This window comes from Helicoverpa zea, chromosome 7 (genome assembly GCF_022581195.2).
Source record: "Helicoverpa zea isolate HzStark_Cry1AcR chromosome 7, ilHelZeax1.1, whole genome shotgun sequence".
Lineage (NCBI taxonomy): Eukaryota > Metazoa > Arthropoda > Insecta > Lepidoptera > Noctuidae > Helicoverpa > Helicoverpa zea.
The window spans coordinates 11979204-12004416 of record NC_061458.1 but is presented as its reverse complement, the minus strand read 5'-3'; the positions used below and the strand labels follow the sequence as shown (position 1 = coordinate 12004416).

General features: G+C 35.2%; 1 protein-coding gene across 2 annotated transcripts in view; it reads left to right on the top strand.

The window, feature by feature from the left end:
- The window catches only part of LOC124631946 (centaurin-gamma-1A), a 233700-nt gene that overhangs the window by 185827 nt on the left and 22660 nt on the right, over positions 1-25213 (top strand). For both annotated transcript variants that reach the window (XM_047166589.1, XM_047166590.1), the window contains exons 2-3: positions 6467-6613; positions 7396-7481. In XM_047166589.1, coding sequence (XP_047022545.1) covers positions 6467-6613; positions 7396-7481 — 233 coding nt within the window. The remainder of the gene's footprint in view (positions 1-6466; positions 6614-7395; positions 7482-25213) is intronic.

Sequence of the window (25213 nt, the reverse complement as noted above, 5' to 3'; positions counted from 1 at the left end):
AAGTTATGAAAAGGCTAGACACGTACTGATATTATGTTCATCAGCAAGTGACATCGTCGCGAAAAATATCAGAAACTAGCGACCCGACCCGGCTTCGCACGGGATAACATAATTTCCCCACTATTTAATTAAAGGGCTGATTACATTTGACTAAATTCAGTCGTCTGATTAGGTTTCTAAATGATTTATATAATGAAACCTACCTTCCTAAATGCGATTACATTTGACTGAATTTAGTGACTGAATCATTTAGACGACTGAATTTAGTCAAGTGTAATAAGCCCTTAATGGATGTCTATTTAATCCGTATCACTAACCCGGATAAAAAGTATCCTTCATCGATAACTACATATCTAACACTGAATTGTTTTTGAAATCGGACTAGTACTTCTTGAGATTAACGCGTTGAAACAAACAATGGTTTGTAGTAGCTAGTATAGATTCCAGCAAAAAGATATCGAAATTATAGGCAGTGTGTAGGGTAAATGACAGTGCATATTCAAAATGTGAAAAATGTAATGACCAAGTGAGGGTAGCTCAATAACCTTATGCTTCACAGGCCCGCCGCTAGCTGTTAGTTCGCCCGCGTGCAAAACTGATTATGCCGCCCTAAGACTACATAATATTATACTGGGTTTTGTCAAAAAAAGAAAAATTCGTTAAGATTATAAAATATGTATTTTAATTAGGTACAATAATTATTGTTTACTGAAGTGTAAAACTGAGCCACATAATCATTACAAAAACCTAACTCTTCTGTGTAGTGCGCCTGGTGTGGTGCAAGAGAGAAGTAGCCATAAATAAGCGCGAGCGAAGCGAGCGCGCAAATTTTATAGTTTATGGTCTGCAAAAGTAATTGGAGCCAAAGGTGTCTCTAGCTAATGTATGTAAATGTGCTTATGTAGCGCCCTTGTGCAATTATTACCCAAATCGACCCTATGTATTGAAAAATTGTGATTAATAGGAACCAACATAATGAAGATCAAAGTTCTTAGAACAGATTTATGGGTTACTCAAACCAACGAAATAAATATCTATAACAATGTTGAAATTCAGTAAAATATTTTATTTATGGTTTTTGGTGGGTTTCCCGTTCAAAAAGGCAACGTGTAAGACGCATTGCATATGTAAGGAAGCGCGAGCGAAGAGAGCGCGAATTTTTTTGGGGATGTAAAGGTGAACCCGTCAAAATTGACAGCACACGAACAAAGTGAGTGGGCGGCTTTTTCTGTAATCTACTCATCATATTTTTATTACGTAATTATGGTTTACTTTTGCCGCCCTCTAAATCGTGCCACCCAGGGCATTTGCCCCTTCCCTGCCACGCTACGCTACTGGTTGATCTTAAATCGTTTAAAAAAATATATTTTTAAAATGATCTTTCAACAGATGAAACTGAAACCGGCAGTGTAATTAATATTCTTAGCGCTATTGCTGTGTTCGGAAATATTGAAATCCAATCATTGGTAAAAAGATATTGTATTTTTTAAATATTACGTGATAAGTCGCTCGATTTGCCGCCCCCTAGGACGTGCCGCCCGCGTGCGGTGCACGCCTTGCACGCCCGCTTACGGCGGGCCTGATGCTTCATGAAGACGCCGATAGCTGTCGTCAGTCCACCCGTTACCACGGTCGGTGCAATGCACGCACGGTTCAGTGCAATTCAAGTTACAAGTGAAGCTAATATATTGTACTATCATAGTTAACTACATACTTATCGTGATTTAATCCAGATTGTAATATGTATAGTACTTGTTAGAAACCTTTATTTAAAACCGCCTACAACATAATTCAATCTAGCAGTTATTACGTGGGAGTTCGTCACGTCACTCTGGGCAGTGTCAAGGTTGGCCAAATCATAATGCCTTTCGTGATCCACTCCAATTAAGAACAGATTTGGGTACGGTTAATTAACAATTAATTAATTTGGAAAACCCTTTGCTATGTGCTTTCTGGCTAATTTTCGTGAGCCTGTATCATCGTAATTAATTTTAATTTAGTGAGGTATAAAGTTTTTGTTTTAACAGATTTCTAGAGTAATTTTGGCTGAAAAGTCTAAAATAGAAGGAGTTATGTCTACCTTTGCTTTGAATGGAAAAACGTGTAGGTACATTTTATAAAACTATATTTCGTCAAAAATCTGTAACTTGAATTTCACCCAAAATGTTTACAATCATAGCCATAACCATACTTCATAAAAATAAAAAATAGAAGGTAGGTAGTAGCAATCGAAGGTGACAGCATTTACTAAGAAATCCTTGCTACAAACGACCTACAAATAATCTTGTTAGTACAGTCTCTTCAATATTAAATTCTAGCAGTCCTTGATTGCTTCAGTCAAGCCGAGCATAGACTTCGAATACCTGGAGGCTATTGAATTTACCTGGAATTCCAATAAGCAAACTATGTAGATAGATAGATAGCTTAGTAACTGCAATATTGAGTTCTGTAAAGGTTATTGATGTTTTGGTATCAGTTGGTAGGAACTGTGGTATTGCAGGATTTGATGTTTGAACTAGAGAAATTTTAGACTAGTGGATTTTGTCGTGCATTTACTTTTGGTTTTTCTACGATATATTTTACTATTTCTACGGGTTATATTCCGTGGAGAAAATCCGCCTGTGTAAAATTTTTGCCATTTCGTTTGTTTACCTTACAGAAATAACCGTATTCGTGACTATATTATTATTTTGTAGGTATTTGTAGACATTCAATTTATGTAATATTTATATTCTCCAACTACCAAGAACTAGTCGCAATTTTTTACCCCTTAACAAAGAAGCGCCATAAATTTTGACAACTTACAAGATTAAGCCCCCCTTAACCCATAATTTCAAGTACCAAAAAACACGAATCAGCTCGTTTCACACATTGATGCCGCCGTAAAACCCCATGGGCTGTCCCATGAATGTTAATTTAACCCTATGTTTGTGGGTCTAAAGGACCCTAGTCCATACTGATTTATAGTGTCTGGTTAGCGGGTAATTTAGTACGGGAATAAGCGATAATGGCTATTCCTTCGCTTGTAAACATGTCGTTAAATTTCTTCGAAGTTTTTATACTGTTTGAATGTTGAATGGACCAATATGAATGTTGAATGGATATTAAGAAATACTATAGTCTGTTTTTTAATCTCGTAGACTAAATTGACACTTGCAAAATGTCAAACTTCCAAATAATTTTGCTAGCTCTGTGGTGCAGTGTTGTACTTACGATACCGGTACGTTGAATCGTAACTTTTTACAATGAGTCATCCTGAAATAATGGGCTTATCCTTGATGATTACGCATGGCTTTGCGTGGTCAGATATCCCTGGCAGTTTGTAGCACGTCGTACAGCCATGTGTACGTACGTGAATTTTAAATATAAAACTTTGAATGAATATTAAATTCGTCTATTATAGATAAAAAGTTACGATTCAACGAACCGGTATGGTAAGTACAACACTGCACCACAGAGCTAGCAAAATTATTAGAAAGTTTGACATTTTGCAAGTGTCAATTTAGTCTACGAGATTAAAAAACAGACTATAAATAGGTTTAAATGCGTTTTCTTTTGCGAATTGTAAATCTCGGTTTTATGGTATCGCTTTGAACTGCTTAAAGGTTTATAGCTGATTTTATTAAGCGTTGCTGGTAGTAAAGATCTCGAAATACCTATATCTTCTTACTAGATTCTTCCTAACATTTTAAATGCGTGGATTTCAGAATTAGGTCTCGTTTCGATTATTGGTGTTATATGCTATTTATCTTTGTGCTAAAATCCTAAACAAATACAAAAAATAACCATGATATAATCCAATTTACATACCTACTTTCCCAGAGAATATCAGCAGTGTAAGCTTATAAATTAACTATTTTCTAAGACAACAGGAAAAACTTCAAGAAAACAACAATATAAGATTTATAAGTTATAGAAAATAAAGCTAAGTATATAAAAGAATGCAGCAATTTTACAGTCCAAGACACTCCTATCAAGTTCCTTTGTACGTCTGATTCGATGCGGAAGGCGGTGCAAGATAGAAGCGGTAGCGATTTTGTGTAGAGGCCATAAAATGGCCGTATATATAGAATTGAGAAAATAATATTGAAAATACACTCATAAAATGGCTCATTTACATGCGATACAAAGTTTATAGAAAATTCCATAACTTCTTCATACTTAGACAAATTTTCAAGAGCTCGTACCTTATGTCCTTTATTTTTACTCCATTTTGATAGTATCGCTGATTTTGTTTTGAGATCGTTTTAAGTTATTTTCGCTTAGAATAGTTTATTTATTGAATTACTGGTTAAAAAATTATATTTATGCATCCATATGATATATGGCAACAACAAAAAATTAAAGGCCGTTGGCTACTCAAAGCTCTACGCAACGTAAAAAAGCTTCCGCTCATGTATTGGACTCGTATTTCATGGCCCTACAATGACAAATAGTGCCTACCGGACATCCAATACGCTTCAGGCACGCACAAGTCGTTTTATAGTGGAAAACTAGAAACTGATAGAAAATAATGTTTTATTGTAAAGCACAATAAAATTATACGAGTGTTAAGTTTTATAGATTTGTACTTGTTTTATTAGATACCCATTATATGTGTGTCTTTGATTCAATAAGTACCTTTTATGAGCTGTATAAACAAATATTACGGACTCGGAAAAGTGTGTTAAGTATTTAGAAAAGTGAAAATTATCACAATTTCGTCAGCTTCAAAATAGACGTGGCTTATTTTGTGAGGTCCTATTTTTACAGGCTTTTTCAGCCGTTTCTATTTTAGAATAAACAATACTCTATTGGCGCTATTGTCATAATTACTCGACCACTTTTGGCAAAGATCGAAAATTGCTATTTATTATCCTTATGCTAATTAATCCTTTTAGTACATAGCAGTATCAGTTGTGTAACTAAACACTTTCGATTGGTTCATATAACCTAACATTTATTTATCGCACGTCATGTTTTTCGCACTTCCCTACCTAAGATTATGCAACAAAGTTATGTAGGCAAACTTTTTGCGAGAAACAAAATTTTATATCGGTTATTTTGAAAATAGGAGTTTGTAGAAAATTTCATACTTTACAGCTCGACAAATTTTGAAGAGCTTTTAACTTTCATCGCTCCATTTCTCAATAGATTCTTTTAAATAAAAATAATAGTCTCGGTATTAAATTATTGCATTCGTAAAGGCTGAGCCGTGATTAAATGCGATAACAGAATAAACGCTAGCACTAGGTTGTTTAACATTAGAACCATAACATTCACCATTTGTTATAGAAATGTTACATGCTGTTACAACTATGGCTGTGTTCGAGAAAACTGCACTTTTATGAGTGCACTTCAGTTTGTACCTTCGACTCTAAGAAATGTGCTTAACTTGATCCTTGATAATAAATCTCTTGCATAGACCTGTATTTGAATTCAATAGTTACTCAATCTTAGTGATTTTATTCATGTTATCAATTGTGAATTGATCTTAGATGACTCCCGTGTAATGAATAAGTAATTTTTCTAAAGTTTATTACTTGCCATTCCTGTCACTCTATTTACCTATCCTAAATGACTCTTTTTAATAGTTCGAACTATCTTTATGTAACATATCATCCTTTGCCCATGAAGATACTAGCTTCTGCCAGCGGTTTCACCAGCATCCCGTGGGAACTACTTCCCGTACCGGGATAAATAAATAACCCTATAGCCTTCCTCGATAAATGGGCTATCTAACACCGAAAGAATTGTTCAAATCGGACCAGTAGTTCCTGAGATTAGCGCGTTCAAACAAAAACAAACTATTCAGCTTTATAATATTAGTATAGATTTTGCCAAAGGACATTGTCAATTTTACATAAAGGGTAAGCAAAAACTGCAGATTACCGAATTTCTTCCACACAACCAGCTTCATATAAATTAGCATATTAATTCAGTTAATGAGCTGGATTAGCGAATATGAGATAATATTGCATTAATTACAATAAGTTATTGGTGTTAATAATCTCGGACCGGTTTCGTATTACGTATCTCGGTTCATTGGTACTGGTACACTGAGAACTGGTTTCATTTCTCGGTTTATCTAATACTGTGACCGTAGCCAGGAAGTAATGGGATACGTTACCAGTGAAAGTTGCTTTGTAATATGAATAATTTAGTTTGTTTGTTTGAATTTACTTTATTGATTCCTTTGGATGCAAAATATTGTTTGGAAATAACAAGCGCTCGGTTGACAATTTAGATGCGTCCCTCTCCAAATAAAACTATTATTTACATTTTTATTTCATTGACTTGACATAATTTGTGCATTTAGTGCCCTCTGTGCGTTATGGGAGTAACTATATAGTTGAAGACTGTGCCGTTAGATGGCAGCACTGAATCGACACTAAAAATATTTTTTGTTACATATATGTCCATAAATCTTTTGTATGTTCCAAGTGGTGTGATATTTAAATTAACACTTTTTTATTATTTGTTACAGATTCATTCGTAAATAGTCAAGAATGGACCGCGTCACGAGGTGTAACAGAACTTCGCGTTGGAGTTTTGGGTTCACCGGACAGTGGGAAATCGGCTCTAGTCCATCGGTACTTAACTGGGGCGTATATGCAAGAAGAAAGTCCAGAAGGTAAGTTATTGCTAATGAACTATTAAATTAATAGAATTGTTAAGTATTAAATAACATAAGGTAAACTTGGTAACAATACCATCTCGCGGCGAGTAGCAGAACTACAAACACTCACTGTAAGAACGCAACCTATCAGTTAGCACGAATCCATACTAGATGGCAGCACAAGTCCACAAAAATTATATTTCCCCACAACATTACTAGATGTCGCCACCAGTCTAAACAACATTGGAAAGGTTCAACGAACTATCGAGGGCGTTATTATTGCACTGATTACTTCGAGGGTTTGATTACTGTGTAGGAGTGCTATTTACTTATCTCCAACCCACACTAGAAACTCGATCATTATCACTGAGACGAATAATGGTAGAAATTTACTTATTGCTGGATTAAAATTTGTCGCCATGTACCTACTTCCTTGCTGTTTTATTGGGCCATGAAGAGGCGGGCATTGATAAATAGGCTTTATTGCAAACGTGGGATGTTCAATAAGTAAACATTTTATCACTTGTTTCAAAGTAATTGATAAGGTGTTCGGCTGAGGAATAAGCTTGATTTATTGTTTCGTAGCTGTACAATAAATACAGTATCTTATTGTAAAATAGCAAGATGGTATGATCCTAACTTGATTATTTTTTGCAAATTCATTCCCATAAGTGCATGTTATATTAATATATTATTCAACTTGTATGTCCCACACAGCGGGGGACGTCACGAGCCACACTTAGTTTCCCATAATGACCCTATTATTTTTGCTAAGCACTTTCTTATGTCTATTGCAGGTGGTCGCTTCAAGAAGGAAGTTATAATCGACGGCCACAGCTATCTACTGCTAATACGAGATGAAGGTGGATCTCCAGAAATGCAGGTTAGTTAACAATAAAATTAACTTTTAACAGTTACTTAACTTTAACTTGCCTTTTTTGAAAGTTAACTTTAAAAGTTGTATTTTCGAAAACAATGTGTTGAACTGCTTCTGCTGTGCTCATGAACAAAATTATGTAGGTGCCTATAAGATGTATAAAACACCTCGAAAACCTAAAATTCTGAAGTAGGTAATAATTGAATGAAACTAGGTAAACATTATGAACTATTGAGTGAACTAGGGAAAAAAGTAGCTAAAAATTCTATGAGCAATAGAATTACCTAAACCTCGGAACAACCGATACCCTCGTACCTGAAAGTAAACCATGTATTTTATTTTTCGGCACCATTTTTCACTCAGACAAATTTTATTAGGCAGGTTGGTTCACAAGGGTGACAATAAATTCGTTAAAATGCTTTTCATATTTCAGGTATTTTTATTTCCATTTTATTTTATAATTGGGTCATACATTACCTTTACATTAAATGTTATTTTAGTAATTTATTGAAAAATATCATTTTCTACAAAATAACAAAATTTTAGGAACTAAAAATCTAATTTCATTACGGAAAATCTGAAGTCTATAGGTTTTTTTGCGTAATCTTTACACAATGAAGTATGTACATATTTGTTACCATTCATTCACAGAATTACAATTAACAATCTATTCTGACTAATCAAAGACTACAAAGTTAACAACCGATAATAATATTAATTCCAACAAGCGTTTTTAGATTAATCTCAAGTATTATAAGAATTATTATTTTATCAGTAGATTTACAAGCTTGATATCTTTGATTATTACACAAATTGCTTATTGCTTCTTAACTGTTTCATGCTGTTTTACCGTTCCAAAGATTATCAAACTAAGATAATGTTATCCTATTAATATATATAAAGCCTCCAAACTTAAAACTCTTCAATCCTGACAAATTAGCTACAATACATTCCCTTATGAATAACATTAATACGAAATCTGTCCTTCTACAAAGAATGTAGCTATAATTTTATAAATCAATTTCCAATACAGTTCATATTCATAACACACCACAGAGCTACAAACTTTGTGTGAGTTCATAACTTTTCTTCAAAACATCGAGTGAAAGAGACTTGGACAGAAAATCGATAGAATTTCAATGAAATATTCAAGACAATAGCGTCGCGTGAAGCACGATTGACGATGTGGTATCTGTTTAGAGACGAGCTTTTGAACATTTATTTCGAAACAGCTAGTGACCTACTCTGGGTGGGTGGGTACGTTGTAGCTTGCGGTACGGGAAATGTATTCGTGAAGTTTTCATAAAATAATACGTTTTTTTTTTGTTCTTTTTGTTCTAGATGTGTCTTAGACAGTGATTGGTTGTTTTTTTTTACCACTGCATGGTGTCCTCATATTTCGCACTACAATTTTAGTTATCAATAAATCACTATTTTCATAAAGTATTTACGTTTTGGTTCTTGCCAGATTTCTATTTAAAACCTTTATTCAATTTAACATCTCATACTACATTAAAATTTATTTTCTCTTGCCTGCCGGCTGCCGTAATACAACATTCATTTATTTTCCCGTGCCGTATGACAACGGACCCGCGCCACCTCCGCCAGGATGCTCCTATCGATTTGCGCTATAAAACGAGGGTACTCTTTAATAGACGTTACATTTTATTTACTATATATACATCTACTAAACAGAGCTTCCTATTTACTATACAACAAAAACGTACACTTTTACGATGCTGTCGAATAAAAATTTACAAGCCGCTTAGTGGGTTTACGATATATTTACAAAAACATCCCGTTTTTTGTGAGTTGTTTACCTTGCTCAGTTGCATTTTCTAATCATATATTTGTTCGCTTTGCTGCAAAAAGTAAGGGGAAAGTAGGAATGCTGAAAGAAAAGGCTTACTGCAAAAGCGGAATAATAACTTTTGTTTTCCTATTTATTAAAATATGCACATGTTATGTATGAATGCAATTAAAAAAGCATCACAAACTTTCAACATCGACATTTTTAATGATTTCTCACCCTTAAACGCGTTGTAAGACTTCCATGTACTCACAAATTCAAAAACAGGATCTTCAAATAATGTAGGTATTCCAAATCAAAACCTAGCTCTAACTTAGCATAACAGAACAACAAACTCGTCAGAACAAGGCAATCAATTCAAGCAGCTAGTTCGATTTTCGTTTTAATTGACTCGAGTGCCGATGACAGACCATTCGATTCCCTTGTTATCGATTCGTGATTAGTTCGCTGTTATTGTTTTTGATTGTGTGATGGTTATTCTGTAGGGGCGAGGTTATATTTTTGTTGTTTATTAGTTTAATTGTTTCCGGTGCGTAGAAATGTATCTCGAGGGACCATACATACATTAGAATGAAACTTCTCCCTAGTCTTTTCCGGGTTTCAATCTGTACTAATACTTCATCATCATCATCTCCCAAGCCTTGTCCCAACTATGCTGAGGTCGGCTTTCAGTCTAACCGGCTGCAGCTGAGTACCAGTATTTTACAAGGAGCGACTGCCTATCTGACCTCCTCAACCCAAGTAACCTGTTCTAGTACTTACATAAGAAAATAATGATTACCTCATTAAGTGCCTTAGCTATTTTGTTTTCACAGTGGAGCAAACAGAGAGTCATTGCATTTGTGACAGGTATATACGAAGCTATTAGTAAGGATTTCATGGTAACTGAATTCAATAGTTTCAAGGATCGATGACCTAGTTTTAGTCGCGTGTATCAGTTAGATACGGGCAGTTGAGAGCTGATAGTTGTTGCAATGGATAGATAGGTTTACCTATGTAAAATAATAATAGGTTGAGATTATAATAAGTTATTGTTCTTGTCTTAAATAGCTTCTAGCTTAATGTAAATTAGATTCTGTCCAAGTCAAAGCTCCCATAGACATTTTTTTCAGCTGTCATTTTCAGAAAAACAGTTTTCCTTAGTAGTGTTGCTCTCCACATTTACAGGGCCGGGTGTCTCTCTATCCTCTCTACCCTGGCTATTTTTCTTTCGGAACCTAAAACAACAAAGCACATACACATTCCTACGTCATCAACCGAACTTAAATACCTCCAAATCCTAAGACAGCCCTCGTTCGGTCAGATTTACGAGCACGCACTGACGCGCTATCTAACCCTTCCGCTGTCGACTGCGGTGACGTCATCGCATTAGGTCGGATTGACCCGCAACCCGATTGTCCCGATATAAAGTCATCTAAATATAGTCGCGTCCCTTGTGTTGTGAGTATGTGGATGCGAGTCTTGGGATAGATTGGGCTGGATTGTATAATTTTTTAAACATTGTATAAAAATAATTGTAAATAGTCATAAAGTTTGTAATTAGCTTCTGTTACGTTACGCAGGTGAAGGTTAGAGCAAGACCAAAAAAAATCAGAGCAGTTCGATCTATGTAAGCAAGCATGTAGAGCTACTGAACCGCATAAACTTGCACTATTCACGCGCAAGAATGACCTTCAGTGAAACAAAGTCTAATTTTATTCTCACTTTTTAAGCTTAACATATTACTATATTCAACCGCAAAAAAGCGTAGGACGTTATATTTTTGATCTATTACGTTACGAAACAGTTACGTTTTTGCTAATGTCCTGCCACTTACAATATCATGGTCACCCTACCTAAGCACGCGCCATATATCGGCACCTCGCCGCAGCAATTTAATACAAATTGGTCTATCTCCACAGAACATGTACTGGACGTGGACAAAATAAAAATAAAAAAACTTTCGATGAAAGTCCCGGGGCGAAAACCAGTCATCGATCCGGTAAAATCGGGTTTGCCTCGTGGATGTGTGAATTGAAGGTTTCAGTCGCATCTAGATTTTGTAGCTGTTGTCACAACGTAATATTTTACCTGTCATTTATATTCCCAATCATAAAACGTTAAAATAACATAATCTAAACATAAAAGTAGGTAATATTATTTTCCTAAAACATCCCCATTTCCACGAAATTCTCGAAAAAAAAAAGAAAATCGGCTTCCATTCCTTCCCTATTCCATTTTCAAAACACATTTCTCAAATAAATACTCTTTGAAAACGTTCAGAAGCAGTATGCCATAATTCCCCTATAAGTAGTGGCGTACACGAGCTCATTCCAGTCTTTCTAATAGTTTGAAATTGGAAGGCCCGCATTGTTCCCCTGTTCCCGCCTGCCTGCCCTATTTTCAGGTCGGATGCAACCGTTGAAAAGTTCAGCAAGGAGTTTTAATTGCTCCACTTGTGATGGCATTATCTGTTTACTTGAAGTCCTATCTTTTCTTTAAGCTGAAAAGTTTGCGGTCTTAGTTTCCTGAATGAGACAAAGATAAACTAATTTTGTGGATCGTGCGAATTTTTCGTTTCCAACAATCGATAACCTCTAATATCATCTACCTACGTAATCTTTTCACCTACACACTTATATAAAATATCATTGCCATTTATCTCGATAGCGAAAAATATACAAGGTGTTGATTTGCGTTTGTGCCATAGTTCAGGAGGAGGACATACAATACGTAAATAATCGATTGGAATTACAGTAGATGGGAAATAACTAATATGCACTGCTTTTTTTGTCATTGTAATGTCGTGGTATTTCAGAAGTAACCCAATTTTATTAATGAAATTTATGAGTGATCGTTGCGTATGCTTTGTGTTTGCGTTTGTGTGAGGGTGCAGCACGGGTTTAAGGCCAGTAACATACGCGCGAAGTTTAAATAAGGCCAGATGACATTTACGGAATTCCGAAAAAAAATTAAAGAAAAAAAATTACGTACCAATTTTTTTATTGATTTGGGTCGAGAATCATTAGCATAATTACCTCCTTGAATATGGCACGGATGCAAATCAACAGCTTGTATAAAGCATTTCTCTAAGCAGATCACGCTAAAATTAGATCAATGAGCTCAGCTCTTAAACACCGTAAATCACTAAGGCTTTACCGGACATTAGACGAAAACAAAGTAACCCAACGTATTCACTTGCAGAATAAATTAGTAGCCTCAAGGAAGGTTAGCTTTGCAAGGACCTTCATAGAAGGCCGTACAACGCAACGCAATACCCAGCTTCCAAGAAATTAATCCCACATGAAGTGAAAAGCTTTTGTCAGTGCTGTACGTACAGTGACGTCACGAAACCTCGGGAAAGCAAATTGTTACGTCACGCGTATCCTGGCTGCTATTGTCCTTCGAGTAATTGCTATGACCCAGTTGCATTGAATGTTGCATCAAGTTCCTACAAACGTGTGGGCTCATAAAATGCCAGTTTAAAATAGAAAGGAGTCTTTTAGTGGCATCATATACCTTATATACCCAGGTTAAGTATGTAGGTAGTACTTGAGCTTGGAACTTAAATGATAAAAGGTCACGCATGCGAACCACTATTGTTCTAATTTTAACTTTAGGAGACCCCTAATTAGAGTTTGAAGCTATTAGGGCTTTAGCAGACCCTGAAGTGTTTTGGCAGCTTTTCTCCAGTAGTTTGTGGTTTGGGAATTTGAAGTTGGCATAGTAACAGATTATATCTGAACGCGTAGCTAAATTCTGTCTCCCAAATAATTTAATGAAATAAAATCACTGTTAGGATGAATAGGTCGCTCTTTTCTGGGTCCAATGTAGATTTTTAATTCTCCCATTAAAACCTTTGGCTTTACCATGTTCCTCACTAGCCAGTATTATCTATTTACATAACAAGGATGTGTTACATAAAGGTTTCTCTCATGTCGTCACACAATTCACGTCACGCCAGTTCTAGCCGGCTCGTCCTAGTTGCGCTCTCATTGCATCAGGCGCATAAAGGGCTGTTTGCTTACAAAATTGGATCGCTGTCTTTCAAAATGTATACTTTGAACTCTCTATTCTGTTTTCCTGTATCTATAGTTATAGAACTTTTATTGATGTTGTATGTTAAGAAAGCAGGAAAGCCATGCTTGTGTTATAAATGGACATGGTCATTGTCTTTCTATGACTCGGAGATTCTGCCACTACTGACCGTTCTCTGAGCTTCTGCATACAAAGACTATGTGCTCGCACAGAAATATAGCTCATCAGCTTTCAAGTTTCATGAGATAAAACATGACTTAACCTTACATACGTCTCCAAATTAAAGTCTTCGTCAAGATTCTAGAAATTGCGAGCACATCATAATAACCTTAATTCATTACCTCATCCCTTGCCAGTAATTAATAAGCGGTCCCTGAAATATAGATTACCAGCTTGATTTATTCATGAAGGTTAGAAAACTTCGCGGAGTGAGTCTTATGAATTAATTATGACTAGGTGTGGCATTGAAGTAGATGCTCAGTAACCCTGAGTAAATACGGGGTTGTTAATGTAAGGAGCTAGCTTTTCAAGCTACCTACAGACTGTTTTTGTTAGAAGAAAATACAAAGAAAGGGGAAAGGTATTCTAAAAGAGGTTTAACTAAGAATAAAAAATAATACTTGCAGCTAGCCTGTATTGTGTATCCCCTTTTTGGTTCATGTTCGTCCAGTTAAAATTCGTTACATTTCTATGCTTCTGAAGTTTGAAACCACCTAATTATTCCATTATGCCAGTCTAGACTGCAAGAAGGAGCAAACAAAACAGACACCGGTATCGATCCTTTAAGACATTATTTGCTTTTGTTTCGATCTCTAAGCTAAGAAGAAAGTTATTCGATACCTGTACAAATAAATAATCGATTCTGTCAATTCCACAAGTTATACCAATTAGCACCTGTTGAACTTCTACCTTCAAGTTCATATCGATCGTTTAATAATTCGGAACACCTAAACTATGTAAAGGAACTTTATAATCTGTTACTAAGGCCTGAAAACCTTTGTCTTTGTTATTTCAAAAAAACCAATAAGTACCTATTTCATTGTAGTAAATTAACAAAAGGTTTCTTTATTTGAAGTCTATTTGTAGTTTAATTAATCCAGAACTTTCTGTTTGTCAGACATTTTCAATTGAACCTTTGGACAGAGAAGAGTAAATACTATTCCTACGGGACATATATTGATCCTCTTCTGTTTGAATCCTACATTTAAAGGTCTGTAACCTCAGGTGGTTCTAAAAATACCCCACATTCAGGTCGTGATTAAGCTCTCCCAACTACCCAAAGTTCATGAGAATTTTCTAGATAGGTATATTTACATCAGATGTGTTTCTATGTACCGTGAATATACCTAATAATAAAGGTTGAATACCTAGAAATATCTATAACAACAAACCATGTTCTGTCAAATCTGTGTACATGTTGTATGCGGCTCGTGAGTAGGTATATTTTTAAAAATATATATTTCGTATTCGTATTTAGGTATATACCAAATATATTTTTGTTTCTTAGCAACTTTCTTTTACAAGACACAGAAAAACCTGAAGCTAAACATTTGTTATCCTATTAAACCCATGTTTACTCTGAGACCAAAACAAACAAAGTATCAGATATCGTTGTCACATTTACCTTGTACAAACGTATAAGCAGAGAACTGAGGGATGCTGACTCGAGTCGGGTCGTACCTAACCCCGAGGCGAGGAGTTCGCCTTCAAACAAAGGTTTTCAAAGAACAAATTAATTATGAACACGAACAAAATACAATGTTCTAACAGTACTTTATGCCTATGGGCTTTTGGGACAGACAATTTTTAGTTATTTGTACCAGGTATTTTGGAAGGTTGAAAATGATGTAGGTATCGCAAAACGCTTGAATCACTAGGGAAAACTTTTCAGTTTGGTTTAACTTGTTTCAAATCCTGCTATATTATCCACACATTTAGCATATTCATTTTAGGTTAATACATTTTAAAACTAGTTTACCTACGCTTCAATACTTACTTACTCCCAGTTGGCAAAACTAGCTTCTGGCAAAAAGGGTTCGGAGGATGGAATACAACATTTTGCTCACCCGACCGTGTAAAATCGCTTGAAATATGAAAATCCCGACGATAAACAACGTACCTAGACGACCATCTACTTCGAAATAATTAATTAAATTTTAATACAACCCTACCTGAAGCAGGAATTTTACCTGGCTCGTTTAGTTCACGACAAAATAGTGAGGATATTCTCGATCAAATTATTTCCCTCGCTAATTGACTGTAAGTACGATGGAAAAACTTAGCCCTCCGGATTTTACCGGGATTAAGTCAGCCGTTGATATGGCATTTTCAAACTTATAAAAGGTCTTTTTCATAAGGTCATATTTATTTGCTTTAAAAAAAGTTTTCAAAGGATTGGTTTGGACATTAGGCTCAAGACTCTTCCAACGTCAAATATTACTTTAGACAGCTCCCAAAGCCCTTTCAGGAGAAGACTGGTAAAGTTACTTATTCTTTTCTCAGTTCACAAATAAGTACCACCTCCATGGAAAAATATTTCTGCGACAGCAAACTAAATCGTGCGATCTTTTTTCAAAGGCCCCGCTCTAATAGTTTTACAACGTTTATTAGATCAAGATGGCCGCCATCGCGCGACGGTTTGGCGCCCCGTCGACAAATTGTTGCCATTTAATAAAGACTTCGAAATATCGAGTTTGTAAGTTAATCGATTAGGGGCTGACGGATTTCTTTATAGATATTTTCTGGTTAAATTGAGTTGTAAATGTGGAGCTACTGAAAAATAAAGTTGTTTTAAAAATATTTGACATTTTATAGGCAGAACAAAAGGTGAGCGGGGTTACCTTGAAAATTCTAGGAACTGCACTTTGCAGTATTGATCATATTAGAGTCTACTCTATCATGGAAGCTATGGTCTATTGACTGGCACAGTAAAGCTTTTAACAGTAATGACTTAAAAGGGTTTTCCGCAATCTCTTTTGACCCAGCGCCAATCATAGAATTTAGGACACCCACAATCTATGGCATGCGTTTGACGAGGTTGGCACTTTGAGGGTATAGTTAGGTTAATTTTATAGTAAGGTCCTAACTTAATAGTGAATGTGTCCTAGTAGGAAGGTATTTTATGTGAAAATAGAACGGTAAAATATCTCCCAATTTCCTAGCTCCATTTTCACCTAAAATGGTAAAAAAAAGGAAAAGACAACGATTTTTTTATTCGATTTATTTACATATTTCAACCACATTTTCCAGCTGACGCCCCTCACTATGAAATATTAGCTGTATCACAAAGACACAAAAGCCTGTCAATGACAACTTGCCCTAAACGCGGTCCGAGCATGACAAATGACGTCACCATCCCTTATTGAATGAACATGTAGCAGATAAAGTATGCAGTGATACAGCGAAAGTTGTTGCATATGAGGTCAAAGGGACGTATAGGGGACGTAGGGGGCTTCCAAACAAAGAATAGGGGGTATTGTGTTCCCTATTTAGACGAGACTCGTGCAGGCGGGGGAACAATATCGGCAAGCCACAAAACAGGAGTGTTAGTCGTTTTGTCGTGCTAAATTCGTTTAGTACTCTTTTCTGTACGATCAATACGGTTTTGTTTTAGTTACTTTACTGGCTTCGACATTGTTTTCACGAAATTAAAATTGAATTCTGCTTTCATATATTCCAAAATTTTACCTACTGAGCAAAACTTGTATTCAATGTATTTATAACTTATGGATCTACGTTATATTCCAACTATTAGTCAAATTGCTGTACTCGAAATAGTATTTAACCAAAAACGTTGTTAAAATGACAAAGGAAACTAACCAACCGCCAACAGCACGGTGCGGAATAGAAAACAACCTGTAATTGCAGCTGAATGAAAGACCGAACGATTTGAGTCCTACATTATCTGTCATCAAGTGACATTTGTCCATAGGGTTGAATTACGTAGGGTGAAAGTACTTGTAGTCGGTAGGGTGGGATTGCGTGTGGCGCCACGGTGTCGCCACTTTTGTATACAAACTATACGGTAGGGGATTGGTGGCTCTAATTATAAACCTGCCAATAGACATGCGGATAATTCGTTTGATAGGCTGTTAGATACACTTAACAGGTGTTTACTGTTAAACCTTTTTCTCATATCCATTACCGTTGTTAGTATCAATTGCTCCAAATAAAACGCAGCTAATTCTTTAAGATGATTTATGGCAAATGCTTGCAACATTACATGCTTGCGAACACAAGACAGCCTATTAATCAAACTACAAATTTACCCATTAAACATATACATTAAATCATAAAAATACCTTGATCTTATCTGTTAAATTGCTGCTTACGAATAACTAAGAATTATGTAGTTACTGCATAATGGTTGCGCGAAAGTTTAAGTAAACAATAGTGGTTCTAGTGTTTACAAAAAAAAATACCATACTCACAATTTGCTCGGACGCAATAACGTCATGATTATTTAAATTATTTAACGTCTACCTAACATTAAGCATATTAAAACTATGAGTGAAAAGAAAGCATTATTCGTCTGTCTAATAAAGTAGGTAACATGAATTAAATATGTCTCCAGGCACCTTTTCTTCGTAAAAGCTTTTAACGTCTTTGTCAACCTTTGTAACTTAACCTACTTAATTCGGTGGAAGTGTAAATGTAATCCCTCACTTAAATAATCAACTATTACTTAAATTCTTAACTGATCGTGGGTAAAAGTCTATTTTATTTATTTCTTTATAATAATGTTTGTGCTTTATTGATTGAAATACAAGTCAATTAATAGAAAACAAAACCAGTAGAAAATTCTAAAGCTGTAACGTGCAAATAAGTAAAACCGCGCTATTCTGCCGGCTCTTTGAACTTTTTAACTTTATTAAACTTACTGCCTTCAGCGCAGCGCTACGTCCAAGTTTTTCGAAATGTTTCCTTTTATTTTTCTCTTTAATTTTCTTGTAAACATCGCTTCCCAGTTTTCTATTATAGAGTATGTTTTGCGGACCGTGTTCAAAGCCCCTTCATTCACAGACTTGAAGAAGAACCAGCTTTTAATGATTTCTGTACTTATAACTTATGCTTTGAAAAATTTGCACTACCTGTATTACTACAAAGAATTTGCTTATTCTAACAATGTCCTTTAATAATGAAGGCGCTTGCTCTATCGATGGAATGTATTCATAAATTCGGACCCCGCCGTGTTACCTGCACCTGTGCGAATCGTAAATAAGTTTTATGTATTTATTATTTACATACAAATACACTCGCAGGGAGTTGGCCTCTGTAAAAATGGAAATGCTTGAGAGGAGCACACTGTGTACAAATTACAGAATTGTATGCGTTACTCATGTGAAGTTGTTTACGTTGTGGAAAAGTTGAGTTATTGGTTGACTTCCATAAAATGTATTAGGCACAAGCTTTACCTAATACTCAAGTTACAACGCTTGAGTATTAGGTAAAGCTTGTGGATACGTAAACGTATATAAGATTTTACTCTAAAAGGCCAAAGTTTCATCAGAAAATTGCTGTGATTTTAACTTACGCAATAATTTTCTAGAGAAACCACGCTTAAGATCTCAACTGCCACAAACAACAAGCAATAAACTCGCAGCATGTAAAGGAAATTGAAACATAAAAGAAAATCACGCAGCAATAGATCCAATGAGTTGTTAAAACAGTGTAGATCTAAAACTGCCTTCGTAATAGTTTGGACGCCAAAGACACCGTTACTTCACATTGAAAGTGCGTTGATCTCATAGGTCACGCACAGCGATCAGGTCGCAAACTTGTGTTTTGAAGGTCAAATATTTGAGATGAACTTCATCTGATTTAGTATTGTGAGGCTGCGGTCTAAATCTTTATTGCAGCTTGAAAGAAAATATTTATTCATGCCTACTTACAGCTCTTTCAAATATTATTTAAGTTTTTAGAGGATCTTAAGTTTTTAAGGAGCTTAAAAATATGATGGTGCTGACTTAATAACACGACCATTACGTGACCCCTGAAATACGCTATAATTTTAATTAAAGCTTGCAATTGAATTACCCTTTAACCGTAAATAATTAATTATGCAAAATGACGTTAATCCAATTCTGTGAGGCTGTCGATAGCAGCTGTAATTGCTGGCGCAGGTAATTACTTTATTATTTTATTGTAGTTACTTCCGTATTTTATTCATTACCAAGAACATAAAGGTCGAAGACATGGTGTTGTTTATTGCTAGCTACATTGGCTTCCCCGCTTCTGTTTCTAATTGCCAGAAGTTTCCCAAAATTGATCAGCCAAATTATTCGGAGAAATTAGCTGCAATACATTTAATGTTATCTAATTTATTCATTTCACCCTCTTCGATATCAAGCTATATTTTATTTCCTGACAAAACTTTCGTGCAAGTAGCGTTGGGAATGCTCGGTCCCTGGAACTTTGATGCAGTTTTAATTGTATTCTACGTGAAGTTAGATGACTTCTTTCGTTAGAGTATTAATATTTTACTTAACGTATTATATTCATAATTGGATTGACAGAAATACTGCTACTATAATGATAATAATTTATGAAAATAAATATTTATTTTTCAAAATTCAAAAAACAGTGTTTGTTAAATTCAAAAAGACGTGTCAACATTATCAAATAATGAGGACCTCTCAGCGTTTTTATGAAAAGATTCAACCTTTTCGAAAACTCAGTGTTATTAACCCTGACGCTGACCAAACAAACCTCCAATAAAAGCTTGTACCTATGCATCTATAAATTTCAAATATACAATGTGGCATTGTACTACAGAGAGACCAACTTGAATTGCTTTGTCTCAAACCTGTTCTAATGACAACAGTCGAGGAACGAAAACAAAAATATTCAAAGAAGAACATAAATAGACTAAATAATGTGTTGAGTTCCAATGTAGATAAGCTTAATGTTTTATGAATGAGGTGTTATTGGTCACGTGTAAGCTTTAACGTGATGCTTACGTAAATAGGTCCGTGAGATACAGGAGACATGCACATAGCTGTGGCACATATACCGTTTTACCAATTCTTTCTGCCAGGGCTGCAGGATTGCTCGAAAGAGTTACCGCGGCCCTGGGTATATGTATAAAGGCCTTCAGAAGGAACATAGTGGGTTTTAGTCACAAAGAGTCTGACTTACACTGCATCCACAGCGGGGTTAGTTGATTATTTCCCAAAAAAAAGAGCTCAAACATTTGACAACTTCAGTTTGTTGGCCTCCTGGCACCAGTATCACCATAAATATACTTTAACCTAAATTTACATTTACCTACCCATTTAAAACATTTTCTTGAAAATATGCTTTAAGATTTGAAAAGAAAATATTTTCCGTAGAAAGAATGAAGATGAGAAATACGTCGTTTCCTAGTTTAAAATAAAGCTAGAGATTATCATAACATTTTACGCTCGTATATCAAAAGACTTTGGTTTAAAAGCTAATAAAACGAAACATGAGCTCTCACTATCATTTTAAAATGAATACTTTTGCACGGAAATAAAGCGCAAACTGCCAAGGTCGTTTAAATCATTATGAAGGTAGTATACTGCTTTCATAAGTATATATATATATATAAGTTACGACGAATTCAATGGTTTTTGTGCTCACAGTATTATTAGTAATGCTCGATAAACTGTCCATTTTATACGTTTTTATATGCATTTGTTCTACTGATTCAAGATTCAAGGATATATTTTAATGCACCATTACATTAGAATCTTCATTTCCTACAATTGGAACTCTTACCTCAATATTAAGTTTTGTTAAATAATTCATTCACTCCTGTTTTCGGATTTTAAAATTGCCATATAATCAAAATTTTCCTTTTGACATGGGAGATTTTTTATTATGAAGTATCAAATTTTTTATTTAAAAAAAACCATGAGTTGTGCATAGACAATTGTTGTATATTTCAACAACAATCAATTTTATTGCATTAAAATAAAGGTTAAAGTTGCGTGCTACAAATTTGTTGACCACAAATGCGTTCCCTAACTGGACGCGCAACACTAAGTTGTAGACAATTTAATTAGTATGGGATTCTTTAATTAGATCGTAATTCTCGTTCGTTTGGACCAAAATATATATACGCTATTTCCATTAATTACCCTAACATTTTATACATAGCAGTTAGTTTAAGTTGCTACACGTGTTTTCGTAGCGATCCTGTTGCGATAAAAAGGGGGAAACAAGGAACCTCTGAGTATATTACTTGAATGTTGATCTTCAATTTGTTGGTGCTTCCTGGTTATATTAGCTTCAATGTTTTGTTCTCAAAGCTTTGTTATTCTTTGTTTAATATTTCTAGTCTATTTACTAAAAACACATGGCAATGATGTAAAAAAATGTTTTAAATGATGATATGTATTTAGCCGGTTCTTTTGTCCTTGTTTCTCATGAAATTCACAAAAATGAACAACAACGTGCCGGTAAATCTCACAGTCACGTTTCCTTGGCACTTTGAATAGGATCAAAGCTATTATTGGCTCATTCATCGCGGAGGTACTATGCTACACAATCCTTATAAGGTTGACGGTTAAAAAAATAAATGGTCAAGGACTATTTTGCGTGACATTTGAATGGGAAAGTCGGTCAACGTCATCCATTGATGTCCTCTTATATTAATGGAACATAATGAGGACTAGACTACTGAGGCATTACTTTAAGTAGAAAATATTATGTTTTAACATGTTTAAATTATTATCTACTGGCACTGTTTAAAAACACGTGCATAAACTATGAAAGCTTATTGCATTAAGTTTTTATAAACTGGCCCATTGCCCAGAAGCGTGACAATAACCCATTTCAGTTTTGTTTTTCAAAACATCGCATGGCATTTCTCCTTGATTTCCAATTCTGCATAGAAACCTGAATCTGTTTGTCTGCAGTTTTAAAGGTCATTACAATTCATATATCTAAGTTTAACGCAGTATGTAACAGGTCAACAACCCTGGACTCAGCGAAGATAAATATGCAGTTAAAGAAACGTTTCACAATGTTTTGACCCTTATCTCATGCGTAATACAAATTTATTCTATTGAATGTGTCTCAAGTTTAGTTGTCGGAGTAACCTCTTTAAAGGGCGTTCAACGTTCATCCAACTTTGTACTAGCTGAGGTAATTACTCTTTTCAAGCTCGGGACTTCGGGTGAAAGGACCTTAGGGCTGCAAAATTGGATGTTCTGACTAGAATGTTTACTGCAATTTATTTTATTTTTCATCGAGAATATATTTTTTATTGAACTACGTTCTTTGGAGATTTATGAGCTATAATATCGGTTCAATATCTGATAGTTTGGGCTATCGAATATCAGTTACAAATTGAGTGTAAGTCGACGATACATTTCTCCGACCATGACGCGATGTTAAGTGATTTATGCGCTGTCCAGCAAAAGTATCGTATGGCACGAACAATGTAGGCGAGAGCGGGTCACGTCTCTAGATCGGGTTACCTGGCCTGTGCTATTCACTCTTAAAGTCAAGCTTCGTTAAAAAAATAAAGCGTAACTCTTTTGTTTGTAGGGCTGACGGAAATGGGCAGTGGTTGTGCCAAAATGAAACATACTTAACACAAAAAAGTCACGTTATGTTCGAGTCTACTGCTTGCTCAAGTGCCTGAACTTTTATCATCTTACATTGATTATGATTTTTAGTTAACTATGCAGCTATGCTTATGTTAATCAAGAAATAAAAAAGTGCGATTTTTACACCCGACTCTGGGATACAGACCGCCAAGTCAACCCTACATTGATAGGGCCCATTGTTCGCCTTTAGTACGTTCGTGCTGGCTTTGTCGGGGATATGTAAACCTGTTTGGAAGGTTCGTGGTATAGTTCGAATTATACTTGGTGGTACTCATTGTTGTACGATACTGGTGCCGTTGAGGTTTTAGAATACAGAATGCTGGGCTTCTTTGTTAACCAATAATGACGATATTTACACCCAGTTTGTGCTAATACAGGAAGAAAAACGTTTACTTTAAACAAATTATTTACTGACGCTGCCTTTGCTTCTAGGAATATTGCAACATTAGCTCAATATTTTTCCAAATAACAATACTGCGCTGCATAATCAGTAACTTGAATTTGCATCACAATACATGTACTTTTTTAAACCGGATATGTTATCATAATGATTTGCGGACGTACAGACCGCTTTTTCTGGTACATTGGCCTCAAAAGATAATGCGAGATATGAGCGGAACCATAGCGAAAATGTTCTAATAACTATAATGTCGTACTCAGCACTAGCTACTTCCTGTCACTGTCGTTCCTTAATGTGTTTTTGTTGTTTGAAATTTCTATTGTGGAAAACGTGCCATTTAGCCTACTTAGTAACATAATGGACTAAGTTTAAGTTTCAATAGAAAAACTATTTATTTATATTTAGAAAATCATGTCAGGAAAATTAAACAAGAATGACAATAATAGGCCGATTATAGTCAGCAAGGTTTTTTATTGCCTATTTACATCGTATTCATAAAAAAAATACAAGTTAATTTTTTACCCACATTCTTGGGTAATTTTACGGGGCGCGATGGATGACACGGCACGCACAGGTTTTACTAGAATCGAGCTGCGTTCGCTCACTTCCTTGTCGTAATGTAGTTTCGCTTCCCCTATATCCTCAACGATAGAAGATGAAAGTGCGTGTTACGTAATGAAGTGTTCATTTTCGTAAGCAATATTTTATATCGAAAACGCATATTTTTATTTTTTGTTTAATAGTATTGAATTAAAAGTGACCTAATCTAACAAGCGTCATAACTTTTACGTCACTTTTTTTGTAAAATTAATGCGTTTTCACTGGCTGACATTGCACGGGGTATATGACCGACACGGCTTGAACTCCGGCCGTCTGCAACTCAAGGTCTAGAAAATTAGACCTCTCAGTCCATTCACACACAACCCCAGAGTCCTTTCGCTACAAAATTATATAACGTAACATTATTATACTTCGGCCGTTCAGAGAATGCGTTCCTGACACCTATCAGTTAGTCACGACTAGTGATGGGCACAACATAACACTGAGTTCGTTACCGTTCCTTCAAAATGAACCGCCGCATTATTTTAAGATTATTTTCGTTTTAAATTGGCGGAATCATTTGTTTTATATTTTAGTTATTTAAGTGGAAACCAAAAAAAGGTAATATTCATATAATAAAATTGTTTTATTTATTCTTTGTTACAAGTACATTGAATTGAATGTGCGAACAGAATATTAATCAGACTCCGATTTGCTTGAGGAGGTGGTGTCTTCATCATCATCTTCGCCTACATGTATAATTATATTATTATCAATAACAGAATCAATCCTGATATCTCGGTCTAACAAAAGCCGGGTAATCAAATAAAAACAGATCGAAAACACTTGAAAAACGTGGTCTATGCGCACGAAACGACAACGGACGACTGTTTTAGCGTCACAAAATGGCGGCCCATAACGCCATTTGGGGTTACCATTTTTAATCTAAGTATAAAAATGCGGTTTGGTCATAGTTTTATTTTTATATTTCATAAACGTTATAATTAAGTCTTATAGTCCATTATTTTCCAATTCTTAAAAAGAAAATCAAAACGTATTATTTTATATTATAACTGTATAAGAACAGATTACGATACTTGCCTGTTATTTTTAGCACAGCACTACAAAATATAAACCGCTGACATAACCTTGTAATAGCGCAGTATAGATTTAGAAAAATATTGTTTACCAAGTTATTTGACACTCAGTTTGGCACAAAATTATAACATTCATTGATTATTGATATAATAATGTTGTTTTAATGCTCCTCAATTGTTAAAACGGTAAACAACCAGCAAAAATATTTTTATCGTAACTGCAACGCCATTGCAAAGTTACGTCGTCAGTTCAATCGCGACGTGTCAGGAACGCATTCTCTGAATGGCCGAACTAT